Source organism: Phlebotomus papatasi, chromosome 1 (assembly GCF_024763615.1).
Source record: "Phlebotomus papatasi isolate M1 chromosome 1, Ppap_2.1, whole genome shotgun sequence".
Taxonomy (NCBI): domain Eukaryota; kingdom Metazoa; phylum Arthropoda; class Insecta; order Diptera; family Psychodidae; genus Phlebotomus; species Phlebotomus papatasi.
In genome coordinates this window covers 74,869,999-74,884,351 of record NC_077222.1, presented here as the reverse complement: position 1 = coordinate 74,884,351, position 14,353 = coordinate 74,869,999, and the positions used below count along the sequence as shown (strand labels likewise).

The window sequence follows — 14,353 nt, the reverse complement described above, 5'->3', positions numbered from 1 at the left end:
TTCTGTTGGCAATGTTATAAAATTATTAACAACACTCAGCATAATTTTACTATATTGTGACTATTATTAACGATTATTTGTATTATGAAAAGTGTACATTTCTGCAGTTGTACATGAACATGAACCCAAATAAATTTTATCAGAAATTTTAGAAATCTGAAAATATCTTACAACGCTAACAACAAAATATTTGTGTCTGAGAGTTAGACGATCAGAGCTACACAGATGAAATTTAGAATAATAAAAGGAAGGGTAGGAGAGATATTGCCTTATTAAAATTTATCATATTAAATTTGGCATAATTTATAATAACATAAAGTCATATCAGACATAAAAATAAAATCATATTAAACTAAATAAAAAAAAATAAATAAATCATATTAAAATTGACACAGTAATTGTAAATAATGGTAATATTAATATTACTCTGTCTTCAAAATGAAGTAATAGATCCTTTTTATATTGTATAGATTTTAAGAATTATGATGATCAGCTTAAGATTTAATTCAATGTCATAACTATTAAAGATAAACGATTAAAAACCCTTTTAAATAAAAATAAAACTCTTAGTAAGAAATAAATTATATTTATGCAGAACTAATAAAATGTGTTTTTTTATATTGTAAATAATTGTGAAATTGTAAATTAAAATTGCAATATTTTTCCAATTCTTTAAATGTTTGAAAAGAAATCTTGTGTGATATTTAGACAGTTAGCATTTTTATCCTCAGGTCATGAATTTCAAGAATACAGCGAACTCTTTTAACAATCATTATAGTTCTATTCCAGCTATGTCCCCAAATGGTGAGCGAATGAATTTTTCTTCAGTATTGAATAGCACTTTGAGCTAAGTGGTTGCATAGGAATTTGTGGTGCAACAAAAAACTGCGGTGAGGGACTTAACAGAAATAGCAGAAAAATGAAGATGACCTAAAAAAAATAAGAAAGGGTCAGCAGTAGTAAAGTTAGTTGTTTTTGTGCATTTTATCTTTAAAAAAATTGTTGAAAAGCTTCTTGCACGATTGTTTGTGAATGGTGTTATCAAAGAACAATCTTTTAAAAGGGAGCTCTTTTGAGAGAGATTAATAATTTCCTTGAAAAAGACAACACTCAACCTTTTACAGGAAGGATGTAAGTAATATTTTATTTTATTTAAAATAAATAATAATTAAATAATAACAAAGAAAACTCATACTCATAAGTAAATTGCTGGAAAAAATGCTCTTGTTGTTTTGTTTAGAATAAAATAAGGTAACACCATTGAACTTTTAATTTTTAGAAATGAAACAGATTAAATTTTTTTTTGTAATCATTTCTCAAATTGTCTACCTTTGTAAAAGTATTTTTTAAAATTAACTTTAATATAAGAGCTTTCAGCCACAAAACAATTACGGCATTTTAGGCTTTTTGTACAAGGGAGTCTTCAAAATTGATCAGAATTTTGCTAAGCTTGAAATGCAATATTTTTTTATTACAAATTGTTTTTTTGATCCTTCTTTTTAAGGAGTATTTCTTGGAACCTTGTTGTCAGTTTATCGTCTTTATTTTCTCTAAAATCATTCTCAATGTAGGTGGCTTTTTTCGGCCACCTTCATTCTCATAGTTCCTTGCCCTTCCGGAATTCTTTACATGATATCGTTCGCCGAAGTGACATTTTTTGTTATTTTTTGCATTGTATAATCTCTAGAAGAGTCTGCAAAAACTAAAAATTCATGGAAATTTGAGGAACCAAAATTAGTGGCCGCAATTGCAAGCTGGCCGGAATTTAGTACACTTTACCCTGTAGTTTTCTTTAATTTGTTTTCACTATAATGCAAATTTATTATTTCCTTCAAAGATCAGCTGTAGACTAGTGATGTGTAAGTTCCTTCTTTTTTATGTGTAATTTATTTAGTTTTAATATAAACAGGCTAATTGTGAACTGAATGTAATACTGATATTTTCTCATACTTTTAGATGGGCTAAAGCGATGAAATACTTTAAGCTCTTATACTTCTTGGTGGTCTTTTTTTCTTTGTCCATCTGAAACAATGTAGTGGAATTTAAAAGTTCAGGATTGAATTCGGTTAAAAATAATTAGTCTATTGCATCCTACCATTTATAATGGACAAATTAATTTTATCAGTTGATGATTTGGTATGTATTTTGTGAACGTATGTGATTTTACAAACAGGACCTTTTAATATTGAATTTTGATCAAAATAAGGCATCATGGCCTAAGACCCTAATAAAGAGAAATGCGAGAAATTTTTGGAAACGTACTTAAGCACTTTATACTTGAGAAATCTCAAAGTTTTTTTTTTATAGGAAATTTGTAAACCTCTCAATCGTTCTTAAATGCATAGGATTCGTATAATATTATAGAACAATTTTTGAAGAGAAGGCTTTTCTTTTCTTTTTTTTAGATAATGGAAAAAAAATTATGGAGTTGAATTACTGTATAAAGCGGAACATTAACTCTCTTAGTGTTGATAGAGAGAAAAATCAGAAACTCGTTTGGGACGACAATATTCAGAATCAGAAGAGTGTAGTCCAGAGTTTTTCAGAACCAAATAGAGATTATGCGTGTGAACAATCATCTGCTATACATTGCCTCAAATATGTCTTAACTATTGAACATGAGAAAAATAAGAATTTTATATACTCAGAAAAGAGTTGTTTTGTGTGCCAAAAAGTATTTGAAAATCAGAGAATATTCGAAGATCATATGAAGAGACTACACGGTAAAGAATTTACTATCAAAACAACGAATTGGTAAATATTTTTCTTTAGCTAATTTTTTTCTTTTCAAGTGCTGAAAATTTGGTTCATATCTTTTTTTCAGTTTAAAGAAAGTTTTAGATTTGGAAATAGATTTTCAGGCAAAAGAAAGAAAATTTATATGCCAAATCAAACCTTCCAAGACGTATTTGAGAGTGGAAATTGAACGGGTTTTTCTGGTGTTTCCTGAAGAAAATGATTTTCACATTTTATCATTTTATGAAGCAGGTAAATAATTCATTTGTATTTTAAATTTAAAAAAAAAAATTAAAAATTGATATGCCATCTAAATAACAATATTTTCTAGGAAACATTACAAAATTTGATATACACTGCGAACTCCTTTCAATTGCGAATCACCGCTACTCTATCATACTATTAAGCACTCTTGTCGACAAGAGATCAGTTCTAACACAGTATCACATTATGGTAAAAATAAAAAAATAACAAAACGATTTCGCTTAAACACATTCACGTTATTTTTAAGGTAAAAAAAGCGCTGAGACATGAAGACCCGAGATCAGAAGAGATAAAAAATACAACTTCTAACTTACAAAGTGACTTAAGGTAATCCAATTTCATTAAATAATTACAACATTTTTAGATATTTTTTTTTATTTGCAGGAGAATGGTTTTAGATCCACTTCCAATGCACTACCCAAGTAATATAATAAAAGAATTGCTAAGTCCAAGCCGAAAGAATTTTAAAAGCTTCAATTTGACCCAAAAAGCCAAAGATTTGCAAATGCTTATTAGGTAATTTCATTTTAAATCTTTTTAATAAAATCATACAGAAAAATTATTTATTTGGTTTATAATAATTATTTTAAGCTACTTCTTGGATAACGGTGTAAATCAGAAAATTTATGTAAAGTTCTGGGAGACCCTCATCCAGATGGAAGATTGTGCCGTATCAGAGAAATTTTCACAAATTGATATGGGGCATGTAAAATTTACATGCATTTTACAGAACAAACAAATATTATACTTACTGAAAGTGCCCAATCTCTCCGAGCATTCATCTACCATATTGGATAAAATGCAGAATGTGGAAATTTCGCCATCTCATTGTCCCTCCAAAAGGATGTATGCTTACATTCAACAAATACGGAATAGTGATATTCTACTGGAGATGAAGAATAGTGATGTTTTGGATAAGGATATCTCTTACAATGTGCACTTTTTGACGAACAGGAAGGCTATTCGATGGGAGATGCAAGCGCTCAGTTATGTGAAGAAATATGATTTATCGCAATTTTTCTTTCCAACAACTGTATCAAAGCATTCGATTGATTATACTGGGTAAGTAAATAGTAAATGTCCTAATTCAAAACCATTTCCAGACACTTTAACTTTGACAGAAGATTCAACACATTAAGTTCATATTTTTTCTGAAGAGAATTACACAAATTTGTTTCTTGACTCTTCTAGAATGTTACAGTTTAGTGATTTTTTTAGATATAATTTGAAAACTTCTTAAATACTAGAAAAATATGCGAGTGTAAAATGCTTCTATTGGAAACAAATTAATCCAAATGGAGACAAGGGAAAATTTCTAATTGGAGACAAACAGTGTAAGTGAAACTGCGACGAAAGGCTTCCAAAACCTTGTTGAGTTGCTCTTGAGTACAGGATTTGTTCTTATTCCTGGTCTTTTCTCCTTTCCCATATAAAACAACAAGAAAATCGCTCCAAAAAATCATATTTCCGGGGGTTTCCTACTGAAGCATTTGCAGACACTTCAGAAAACCCCTTTTTGTTCACGAAATAGGTAATTATTTCATTTGAAAACTTCACGTACCGTTAACAATAAAGATTAGCACTTAATTTAACTAAAATTAGCCAGAAATATGACGTAAATGTTTAACAAAATGAATAAACAACATTCACTTCATTGTGTTTTTCATTGCAAAACATGGTCGATCGATGAAAAATTCGATGGTGAAAAGGTACACTTTTAATTTTTCTGAGAAATTAACAAATTAAAATTTGTGAATATGACTGGACTGTCGCTTTATTTTTGAGCAAAATTAACTAAATAATGAAACTGTGGTATAGAAAATATATAAATATAGTAATTTAGTACTGTATTGATCATGAAAACAGTGAAGTTTCCATTTGAAGTAGCAAAAAATTTCCATTTGGAGCAGGTTTTGAATTAGCTTAATTTACCCTATCCTAATAAAGTCAAAATTTGCGCAATCTTTTAAAACTATTTTAATGTATTTCAGATTTGAGTGGATTAATGAGAATGTTAAGAGCAATCCTGAGCAACAGAGCGCTATTATTCATATTGTGGGAAAGGCATCATTCCCTGCGCCCTACATTCTCTTCGGACCTCCAGGCACAGGAAAAACCACAACGATTGTTGAAGCAATCTGCCAGATCTTAAAACGAAATCAGAATACTAAAATCCTGGTATCCACGAGTTCCAACAATGCTTGTAATGTCATAGCTCATCAGCTCCTACAATATCTTCCTGAAAAGTCGATTTATCGCATATTTGCGGTTTCCAAGGAAGCAGATTTGGACTCAATTGATTTTAGATTAAAGGAAATTTCGAATTTGAAATTTGGTTCGCACTACTATCCTCATCTGGATGAATTAGCTGGATACAATGTTGTTCTTACAACATTTGCAATCGCTGGAATGTAAATGATTTATTTTATTTTACTGCATTTGAAGGGAATGTAATATGTGACTTCACAATAAGGATGTTGTGATTGTTAAAATTTAAATAATTTTTAAAAAGATATTTTTATACTTCAGGATGTGGGAGATGCAATTCTATACCAATTTTTTTTGATAAAACCTTTGATCTTCAAGTGCTTTTTACCTTTGAAAATATTCCATGAAATCTTATAGATATATACTGGAAAACAAATTTTATAAAACTTTATAAATTCCTGAAGGAACATTTAATTTCTTTAATGTGGAAAGCAAAAACAATTTTACTTTTAATACTCGAGGGTGGAAGTCACATTAAACTATAATAAATGATAAATTAATCAGAATTTCCATAGTTAAGCTTTGTAACATTTTTAAATCAAATTTAGAGATAATTTTATATTTTTGAAAATATTGCAGATTTGCTCAGGCTAATATCAACTGTACTCATTTTTCTTATGTGTTCCTTGATGAATCTACTAATGGCACTGAGCCTTCAACCTTGGTCCCAATTGCTGGAGTTATATCATCACGGTATAAAATTCACGGCCAAATAATTTTAGTCGGTGATCCTAAGCAATTGGGACCGATTGTGTTTTCGGACAAAGCTAAGAGACACCTAAGTAAATATTTTTGCAATTTTTATTATTCATTAACATTGAATTAACATCTATTTTGTATTTTTTCTTAGGTGTATCCTTACTCGAACGCCTAATTGATACAGGAATCTATACCAGAGATCGTCAGTCAAGAAAATACAATCCTCGATTTATAACGAAATTGCTCTATAATTTTCGTTCGCATGAAAAAATCCTAGAATTTTCGAATCACCAGTTCTACAACAATGAATTGGTTGGCAAAGGTAACCCAGAAATAATCCATTGGGCTTGTGAGTGGGAATATTTGCCAAACAAATCAGTTCCTATTCTATTTGAGCACGTGTCCTGTAAATCGGTTCAAGACGATAATTCACCTAGTTGGTATAATCCAGAAGAAGTCAAACGTGTTGCATTCTACATAGATAAACTCATAAGACGGAAAAGAATTAATGGTAGAGCTATCACACAAAACTGTATTGGAGTTATTACTCCTTACAAGAAACAATGCCAGGAGATAATGATTGAGTGTAAAAAGAGAAAGTGGGAGAATATTGATGTGGGATCAGTGGAGCAATTTCAGGGTCAGGAGAAACCTATAATAATTATGTCAACTGTTCGATCTAGGACGCCTGGTGTGGGGTTTTTAAATAATCCGAAACGGCTCAATGTGGCTCTCACCCGAGCTCAAGCTCTTCTTATAATTGTGGGAGATACTGACACACTAAAGATTGATCCAACTTGGCGACAATTTATTGATTTCTGTATGAGGAATAATGTATTAAAAGTCATCAAAGCTGAGAATGGGATCACACAACTGGATAATCGTCTAATTCAACAAAATCGTCCAAGTGAGGCATTTCCATTGCACACTCGTGTTAATGATGCTCCCTTGAGATTACCAGACGTTCCTCGTGATGTTCCATCAATTTCATGGTTCAACCCCAATTGGCAAAATATTTCATCACAGTCTTCGATCCAATCACAGAAGAGCTCATGTTGCAAATGCACTATATTATGAATATGAAGAAGTTATATTGTTTTAATATTGTTCGAGCAATAAATAATAATTATATGTTAGCACTAGCTTCTCCCCAACGGTTAAACCCCCCGTTGGTATTTGAATTTGGCATCATAGATGTCTCTCGGAGCGGCGCCGATTTCTCCTAAGAGTGTTCCTAGTGTTAGCCTGTGAGTTACCCCTACGGGAGGGGTATCGTAGAGAGGATTAGTATTGTGAGAGTTAGTTCATGTTGGATCGTCGTAGGGTATAGATCGTTAGGAGGAACGCTGAGGGTTCTGGAGAAATCTCTGGCGGCCAAGGCGCTCATCCACGCGATTGCATTAAGGGCTCCGCCCTTACCGATTCCCTGACGGTTCTAACATCATCAGAAGTGGGATAAGCAATGCCCAGAAGTGGAAAACGAAAATTGTGTTAAGTTGTGAAATAGTGTCGGGAGTGTGTGTGTGAGTGTGTTCGTGGAAGCAGAGTGGACGCTGCATTTGGCGGGAAAACTTCAGCAGAGCGTCAGGGGGCGAAGATGTCATCAAATTCAGCGCAGAAAAGCACCTTGGAGCAACCGAGGCAATCAGAGAACTTCTTAGGATTTCGCCGTGGATTTTTGTGAGGAAATCGTGGGAAGAAATATATTAAATGCTTATGGAAAATTTGAATATTCATGTTTGTGTGAGTGTGTATGTGTGGATGACAAGGCGCCTTGAGTGTGGAGCGAAATTGAGGGGAAATTTGGGGCGAAAGTGTTGCCAACGCAAATTCTATATTTTTCAGCACAAAATATCGAAAGGAATTTCTGCAGAGAAGCTGCTCGTGAGTAAATTGTGTTCGCATTTTCCAAGAGTTTTTGAGTTATTTTCTCGAAGTTTTCACAATTCAGGATTATACGAAGTTCAAATTTAAGTGTCTGAAATAAAATTTTTGAGGAGAAAACATTTAATTGACGGGTATTTATCAGAAAAGGAACAGGTACGGAACACTCAGAAAAATGGTTGCGCAAATAGCTTTATGGAGGGGAAAAATGTATTGCGCAATTAGGGAAAAATTCTGATTTGCACATTTTAGCTAAGAAAGAAATAAAATTGGGTTTCAGGAATACCTTTTGTAGCACGAAGTGAATAAATTGGTGGCAGGAATGGCTCAGAAGGAGTTATACTACGTTCTAATGACGGAAGATGAGGTATGAGGGTAAATTTGGTTTTGCAGTGTAGTCAAATGAGGGGAAAATTTGTGGAGATTGTAGTTGTCATTTTGTATGGGAATGAGACATTTATTGGGGATTTTTAGGCGCAGGAAATGATTGATGACACAAGCCAGCCATCCGGAAGCTCCTCTGTTCCACACCCTTTGCCGGGTGGCAGTGCAAATAACCCTAAGAGAGTCTTGAGGCCTGTGAATATGCCTCTCACTGTGGGCACTCGTGAGATGAAAGATTTGCTCCCTGTTTTTGACCCAGAATGGAAAGACAATTTGGAAGCCACACAATGGATTGAACAGATTGATACGATTTGTGCTCGATATGGTCTCTCGGAACAAGATAAGCATCTTCAGGCTACACTCAAGTTGAAGGGATCTGCCAAGAGCTGGCTGGCAAGCTGCAGAGATGAAGTTTCTACATGGGAAATGTTTAAGAATGCGTTTTTGGAGAGTTTTCCAAGTGACATCGATGAAGCGGAAATTCACCATCAACTTTATAACCGTCGACAGGGACCGGAAGAGTCATTGGTTACATATTTCTACGCTCAAACAAATTTGGCAAAAAGAATTAAATGCAGCGAGAAAGTTACAATGAAATATGTCATTAAGGGGATACGCAATGAGCACCACAGGGGTGTGTTATTCGGCAATCAACATGCTTCTTTGAGAGAGCTTTTGCAAACTATGAAGAGGATGGAAGCTGATGGCAAAGCCAAGGGTTCAGATCAACAGCATTCCACACGTCAAAGTTCACACGGAAGAGGAAAGGATGACAATAGTTCTCGTCGACGCGAATTCACAGGAAGGAGCAGAGATTTTCGCCGTGGTGATTTTAAATCAGAATATACTCGACGTGATCGAAGCAGGAGTGCATGGCAAAGTGATAGAGGTGGAGATGATCGTTCTGACAGAAGTGCAAGGAGTAAGCGCGAATGTTATTTGTGCAAGTCGACTGAGCATTTGTTTAAAAATTGTACAAGGAAAGAAGGTTTTTGGCTAAAGGAAGAGAAAAGAGAGAGTGAGCGAAAAGACAATAAGAGTTCAGGTGGTTCAGTTAGGACGTGTTTCTTGTGCAAGTCATCGGAGCATTTGATCAAAAACTGCCCAAAGCAGAAGGATTTTCGGCTCGGGGTGGAAAGGCAGTCTCCCACCCAAGCAAATAAAAATGAACTGCTGAAGACGGTTACACTGCAGGGAAAGGAAATACAGGCGTTTGTTGATTTGGGAAGTACGTGTACAGTGGTGAAGAAAAGTGTTGCAGAGGAATTGGAAATGGTAGGAAGTGGTCCTCCATCTTATGTGAAGACTTATGGGGGTTTCACAGTACCAACATTGGGTTGTACTTGTGGGAAAATTTCGATGGATGGGGTAACACGAGAAATTTCAATACACATCGTGCCTGATCATGCACAGACAGAATCATTGCTAATTGGAAGGGACTTTTTCTCGGATCCGGATATTGCTGTCATGTGGACACCCGATGAGCTGAAGGTAATTGATAATCGGAACAAAAATCGTGGTGAAATTGATGTGAAACAGGAAATTTTCACGGTGAAAGGGGGAGAGCAAATTAGAGAAGAAGATTTGAAAATCGGAGCAGTCGCCACCACCCAGGAGAGAAAGACATTACTATCGCTGATAAATCGTTATCGTCAAAGTTTTGCAGTGGATTATAAGGAAATCGGTTGCACTGAAGTAGAGAAGATGAAATTAGAGATTTTGAATAGAACTCCCATAAGATACGCGCCATATCGTGTTCCTGAGACGTTGAAAGCTCCCTTGAAGAGAAAAATTGAAGAGTTACTAGAGTCTGATGTGATTGAGCCTTCCAATTCGGATTATTCTAGCCCGGCGATTGTATTCAAGAAAAGAACTGGAAATGACGTACGACTTTGTGTAGATTATCGCCTTCTCAATAATCGTGTTCGTAAGGAATTCTTTCCAATGCCTAACCTCGAAGAAGAAATCAATGGATTGGCGGGGAAGACAGTATTTTCGAGTCTAGACCTTATGATGGGTTACCACCAAGTGCAGATGCATCCCGACAGCCGACGTTATACAGCTTTTGTAACCACAGATGGAGTTTACCAGTACAAACGAGTTCCTTTCGGTTTAGCGAACGCCCCAGCGATTTTCATGAGAATTATGACAAGAATCCTCCAACCATTGGGCAAGCAGAACATTTCTTTCTTCATGGACGACATCGTGGTAGCTACAGAGAGTGTGTCACACAATTTAGAAATTCTGGAAGAAGTTTTTAAGATATTGGCTGAGCATAATTTGACTTTGGGGATAAGGAAGTGTGAATTTTTGACAGATAAAATCACTTACCTCGGACATGAAATTGACAAAGAAGGAGTAAAGCCAGGAAATTTCAAAACACAAGCAGTAGCTCAGTTTCTCAGGCCAACAGGACTTCCGGGTGTCAGAAGATTCTTGGGACTCACTGGATTTTTCAGGAGGTATGTGGAAAATTATGCAACGATAGCGAAGCCACTCACCGAAATGTTGCGGAATGATCAGAAATTCAGATGGGGACCAGATCAGGAAAAAGCCTTCAAGACTCTTCAAGATGCCTTGTCAACGCAACCAGTTCTTGTACTTTTTTCGGCAAATGCACAACACGAAGTCCACACGGATGCGAGTAGAGTGGGGTTGGGAGGAGTTTTACTCCAGAGAGAAAACGACGATGAGAAGTGGCGACCTGTCGCATTCTACAGCCGTGCAACATCACCAGCGGAACAAAAATACACACCATACGAACTCGAAACGCTAGCAGTGGTGGATACTTTGAGTCGTTTTAAGTATTATTTGATCGGAATTCATTTTGTCATATACACGGATTGTCATGCTCTCAAGCAGACTCATCTTGCAAGGTGTTTGGTAGATCGAGTGGCCAGGTGGTGGTTGAAATTGTCGGAGTTTGATTTTATAATCAAGTATAGAGCAGGAGTGAGAATGGGTCATGCAGATGCGTTGAGTAGACATCCTCCAAATCGTTCGGAGCCAAGTGACAATCATCCCAGAGTAATGAACGTAGTGTCAGAGAATGTGGATTGGGTGGCTGCCCTACAGATTCATGATAGAGAGATAAGTCGTATTCGTGAAATTCTTGAGGGTTCATTAGAGGACGAAAAAGATGAGAAAAAGGTGAAGAAGGAGTTCAAATTGGTTGAAGGACGAGTTTTTGCAATAACACCGGATGGTCTTCGATTCTACGTTCCTCATGGAGTCAGATTTAATCTCATGCACTCAGTGCACAACGAAATGGGTCATCGTGGTCTCAGAGATGCTCAGAAACTGCTCCGGAAAGATTTCTTCTGGCCGGGAATGAATCGTCATCTTAAAAAGTACATACAGAATTGTCTAAGCTGCAGCATTTCAAAACCAGGTCTGGATGAAAATCGTCAGGAGATGTATGTTGTACACAAGAAACCAGTACCATTCCATGCTGTCCACATCGACTTCTGTGGGCCCTTTGAAACCAGGGGGAGGAAACAGTATCACATTTTCGGCCTAATCGACGCTTTTACACGCTTCACAATTCTTTGTTCTGTGCCAGGACCAACAGCAAAATCAGCAATCAGGGTCATCGATGAAATTTCCCAGTACTTTGGAATGCCAGCGGTTATCATCAGTGACAATGCAACTGCTTTCCAGAGCAAGGAATTCCAGACATTTTGTACTGAAAATGGCATCAAACACTCACCAGTAGCAGTTTCAACTCCTCGCGCCAACGGACAGATCGAGAGGGTTTTTCGCACAGTATTAGACGCCTTGAAGGGTTTTTCGTGTGATGGTAAAGACTGGAAAAAGCAATTACCGGCAGTGCAATGGGCGATTAATGTTTACGAGAACCGAACTACAGGACAATCACCGCAGAGACTTCTTTTGGGGTACAGGCCCAGGAATATTCTACAGAATATGTTGCAGCATGCTGTAGCGACGACAGTTGATGATGAAGAATTGCAGGAACCCTTACCAGATATTAGAGACGCAGCCGCATTCAGAATGAGCACTATGCAGGAGAAGAGCGCTGAGAGATTTAATGAAGAGCATAAGAAACCACAAGTGTACAAGAAAGGAGACTTAGTTTTGTGTCGTTGGAATCCGCCACCTACTGGTAGTTCAAGGAAGTTAATGACTAGATACAGAGGACCTTTTATTGTTGAGAAAGTTTTGGGTAGAGATCGCTATCTTATTAAGGATACTCCTATTACGCAAGTGTCACAGAAGCCATACGAGGGAATTCAGGTAGCAGACAGGCTAAAGTCGTGGGGTAATGATGGAGATTTGGAAGTGTTAGAAAAGTCTTATTTGAAAGAGAGTGATGAGGTTGATGAGATTGTTGAAGGGGAAGATTCAGAGGTTAAAGAAGATGTTGACAAATAGTAATGTGAATTATTGATGAGGTAGTAAACACAGGATACGTTAAATGAGAGAATTATTAAGGATATTGGAAAGATATTAATGTATGTGAAGAAGAATTGACAGTTGGGAATACTTTATACAGGTTGAATTTATTAAACACAGGAAGTCACAATAAAGGAAGTACTTTGATTGACTGTTATGTGAATCTTTTGAGTAATTTACAGAGAGCTACAATGGAAATATGAAGGAAAATATTTGTGGATCAAGGAAGTCTGACATGATGGAACCCAGATCGAAGATGCTGAAGATGTGATGTGCCCATGACGAGACGACTGAGACGCTATGGTAATGTTTTTGCTCGATACAATGTCACGAAACAGTGTGCAAGTGGTCCCGCCTGCCGACGGGTATGTCTGTCTGGGTCCCAAGCCACTGTAGGTCGATCGGCTCCTATATGACATTGTAATCCCGCTGACAATTACCCAACGATGTGGCTGAGATAGGTATTTGTGTAAGTGTTGTTGAGGGCGACGCAAATATTCCGCCAATATGGAAGACACGGTAGTTTGTTATTGTGTGTAGGCCTGTGAAGAACGCTGACGAGCGTGGGATTTTTGGAATCTCCTCCTATGGGGTCTTTTCATAGATGCCCTAGTGATCGGAGCAACGTACCCGATAGGAATCAATTAATGATGACTCGCCATTCTTTAGGAAGTAGTTTCTCGAAAAGGTTCAGTGATGTGAAAGAGCTTGAAGTAGTATAGTTGAGCATTTACAAAGTAACGTACTGTACTAACTGACTTGTCTTCTTTTGGTCATCAACACCTGTGTTGATGTTTGTCAGGAATGGCCGAGATGTTAGCACTAGCTTCTCCCCAACGGTTAAACCCCCCGTTGGTATTTGAATTTGGCATCATAGATGTCTCTCGGAGCGGCGCCGATTTCTCCTAAGAGTGTTCCTAGTGTTAGCCTGTGAGTTACCCCTACGGGAGGGGTATCGTAGAGAGGATTAGTATTGTGAGAGTTAGTTCATGTTGGATCGTCGTAGGGTATAGATCGTTAGGAGGAACGCTGAGGGTTCTGGAGAAATCTCTGGCGGCCAAGGCGCTCATCCACGCGATTGCATTAAGGGCTCCGCCCTTACCGATTCCCTGACGGTTCTAACATATAGTTTTTTTTATATTTTATTAAAAAAAAATTAAGTAAGTTTCACTATAAAAGTGTTTCAAAAAAAAATTAGATCTTAATTTAATTTTATAAGTATATAATACAATTTGAAAGGATTGTTGATTTAAAAATAAAAATTTGAGATCATATTGCTATACCACAATAATGCCCGAAATCGGTAAAACATAAACCAAAGGCTGTTATTTTAATCGAGGCCGGTTCAACGGCTCCATAGAAAAAAAATGGTAAGTGAGATTGTAAACTCTTTCCGTGAGAACTTTTCGAAATGAAGTTAACTTCGACAATCTACTTTTAGAGATCTGCAAATATTAAAAAAAAAATTAGTGATAAATCTGATTCCTAATGAGGCAAGGAGTAGTAGGGGAGACTGGGGTAAAATTTGCCACCAAGTGAAATTTTCCATTGCGTATAATTTGTACAAAAAATGTTCGTATGACTGTGTTATCACACTTGCACATTAAAATTTTAATATGATTCACATTAATTGTCGCTGGTAAGAGTCCAAATGTGTAATTTGTGTGTTTGAATCATTTTGTATTCAAAATTTGATCTATTTGTT

The 14,353-nt window shown here is 36.2% G+C and overlaps 1 protein-coding gene across 1 annotated transcript; it reads left to right on the top strand.

Annotated features, from left to right (window-relative positions):
- The first annotated feature begins 826 nt into the window (after window positions 1-826).
- On the top strand, window positions 827-7,102 carry LOC129802317 (putative helicase MOV-10). The gene is made up of 10 exons (XM_055848044.1): window positions 827-1,131; window positions 2,406-2,754; window positions 2,825-2,988; window positions 3,068-3,189; window positions 3,248-3,327; window positions 3,385-3,516; window positions 3,592-4,062; window positions 4,992-5,411; window positions 5,848-6,050; window positions 6,119-7,102. Exons 2-10 carry the CDS (start codon window positions 2,423-2,425, stop codon window positions 7,042-7,044), a joined length of 2,850 nt encoding a protein of 949 aa, XP_055704019.1. The 5' UTR covers window positions 827-1,131; window positions 2,406-2,422; the 3' UTR covers window positions 7,045-7,102.
- Window positions 7,103-14,353: the final 7,251 nt, after the last annotated feature.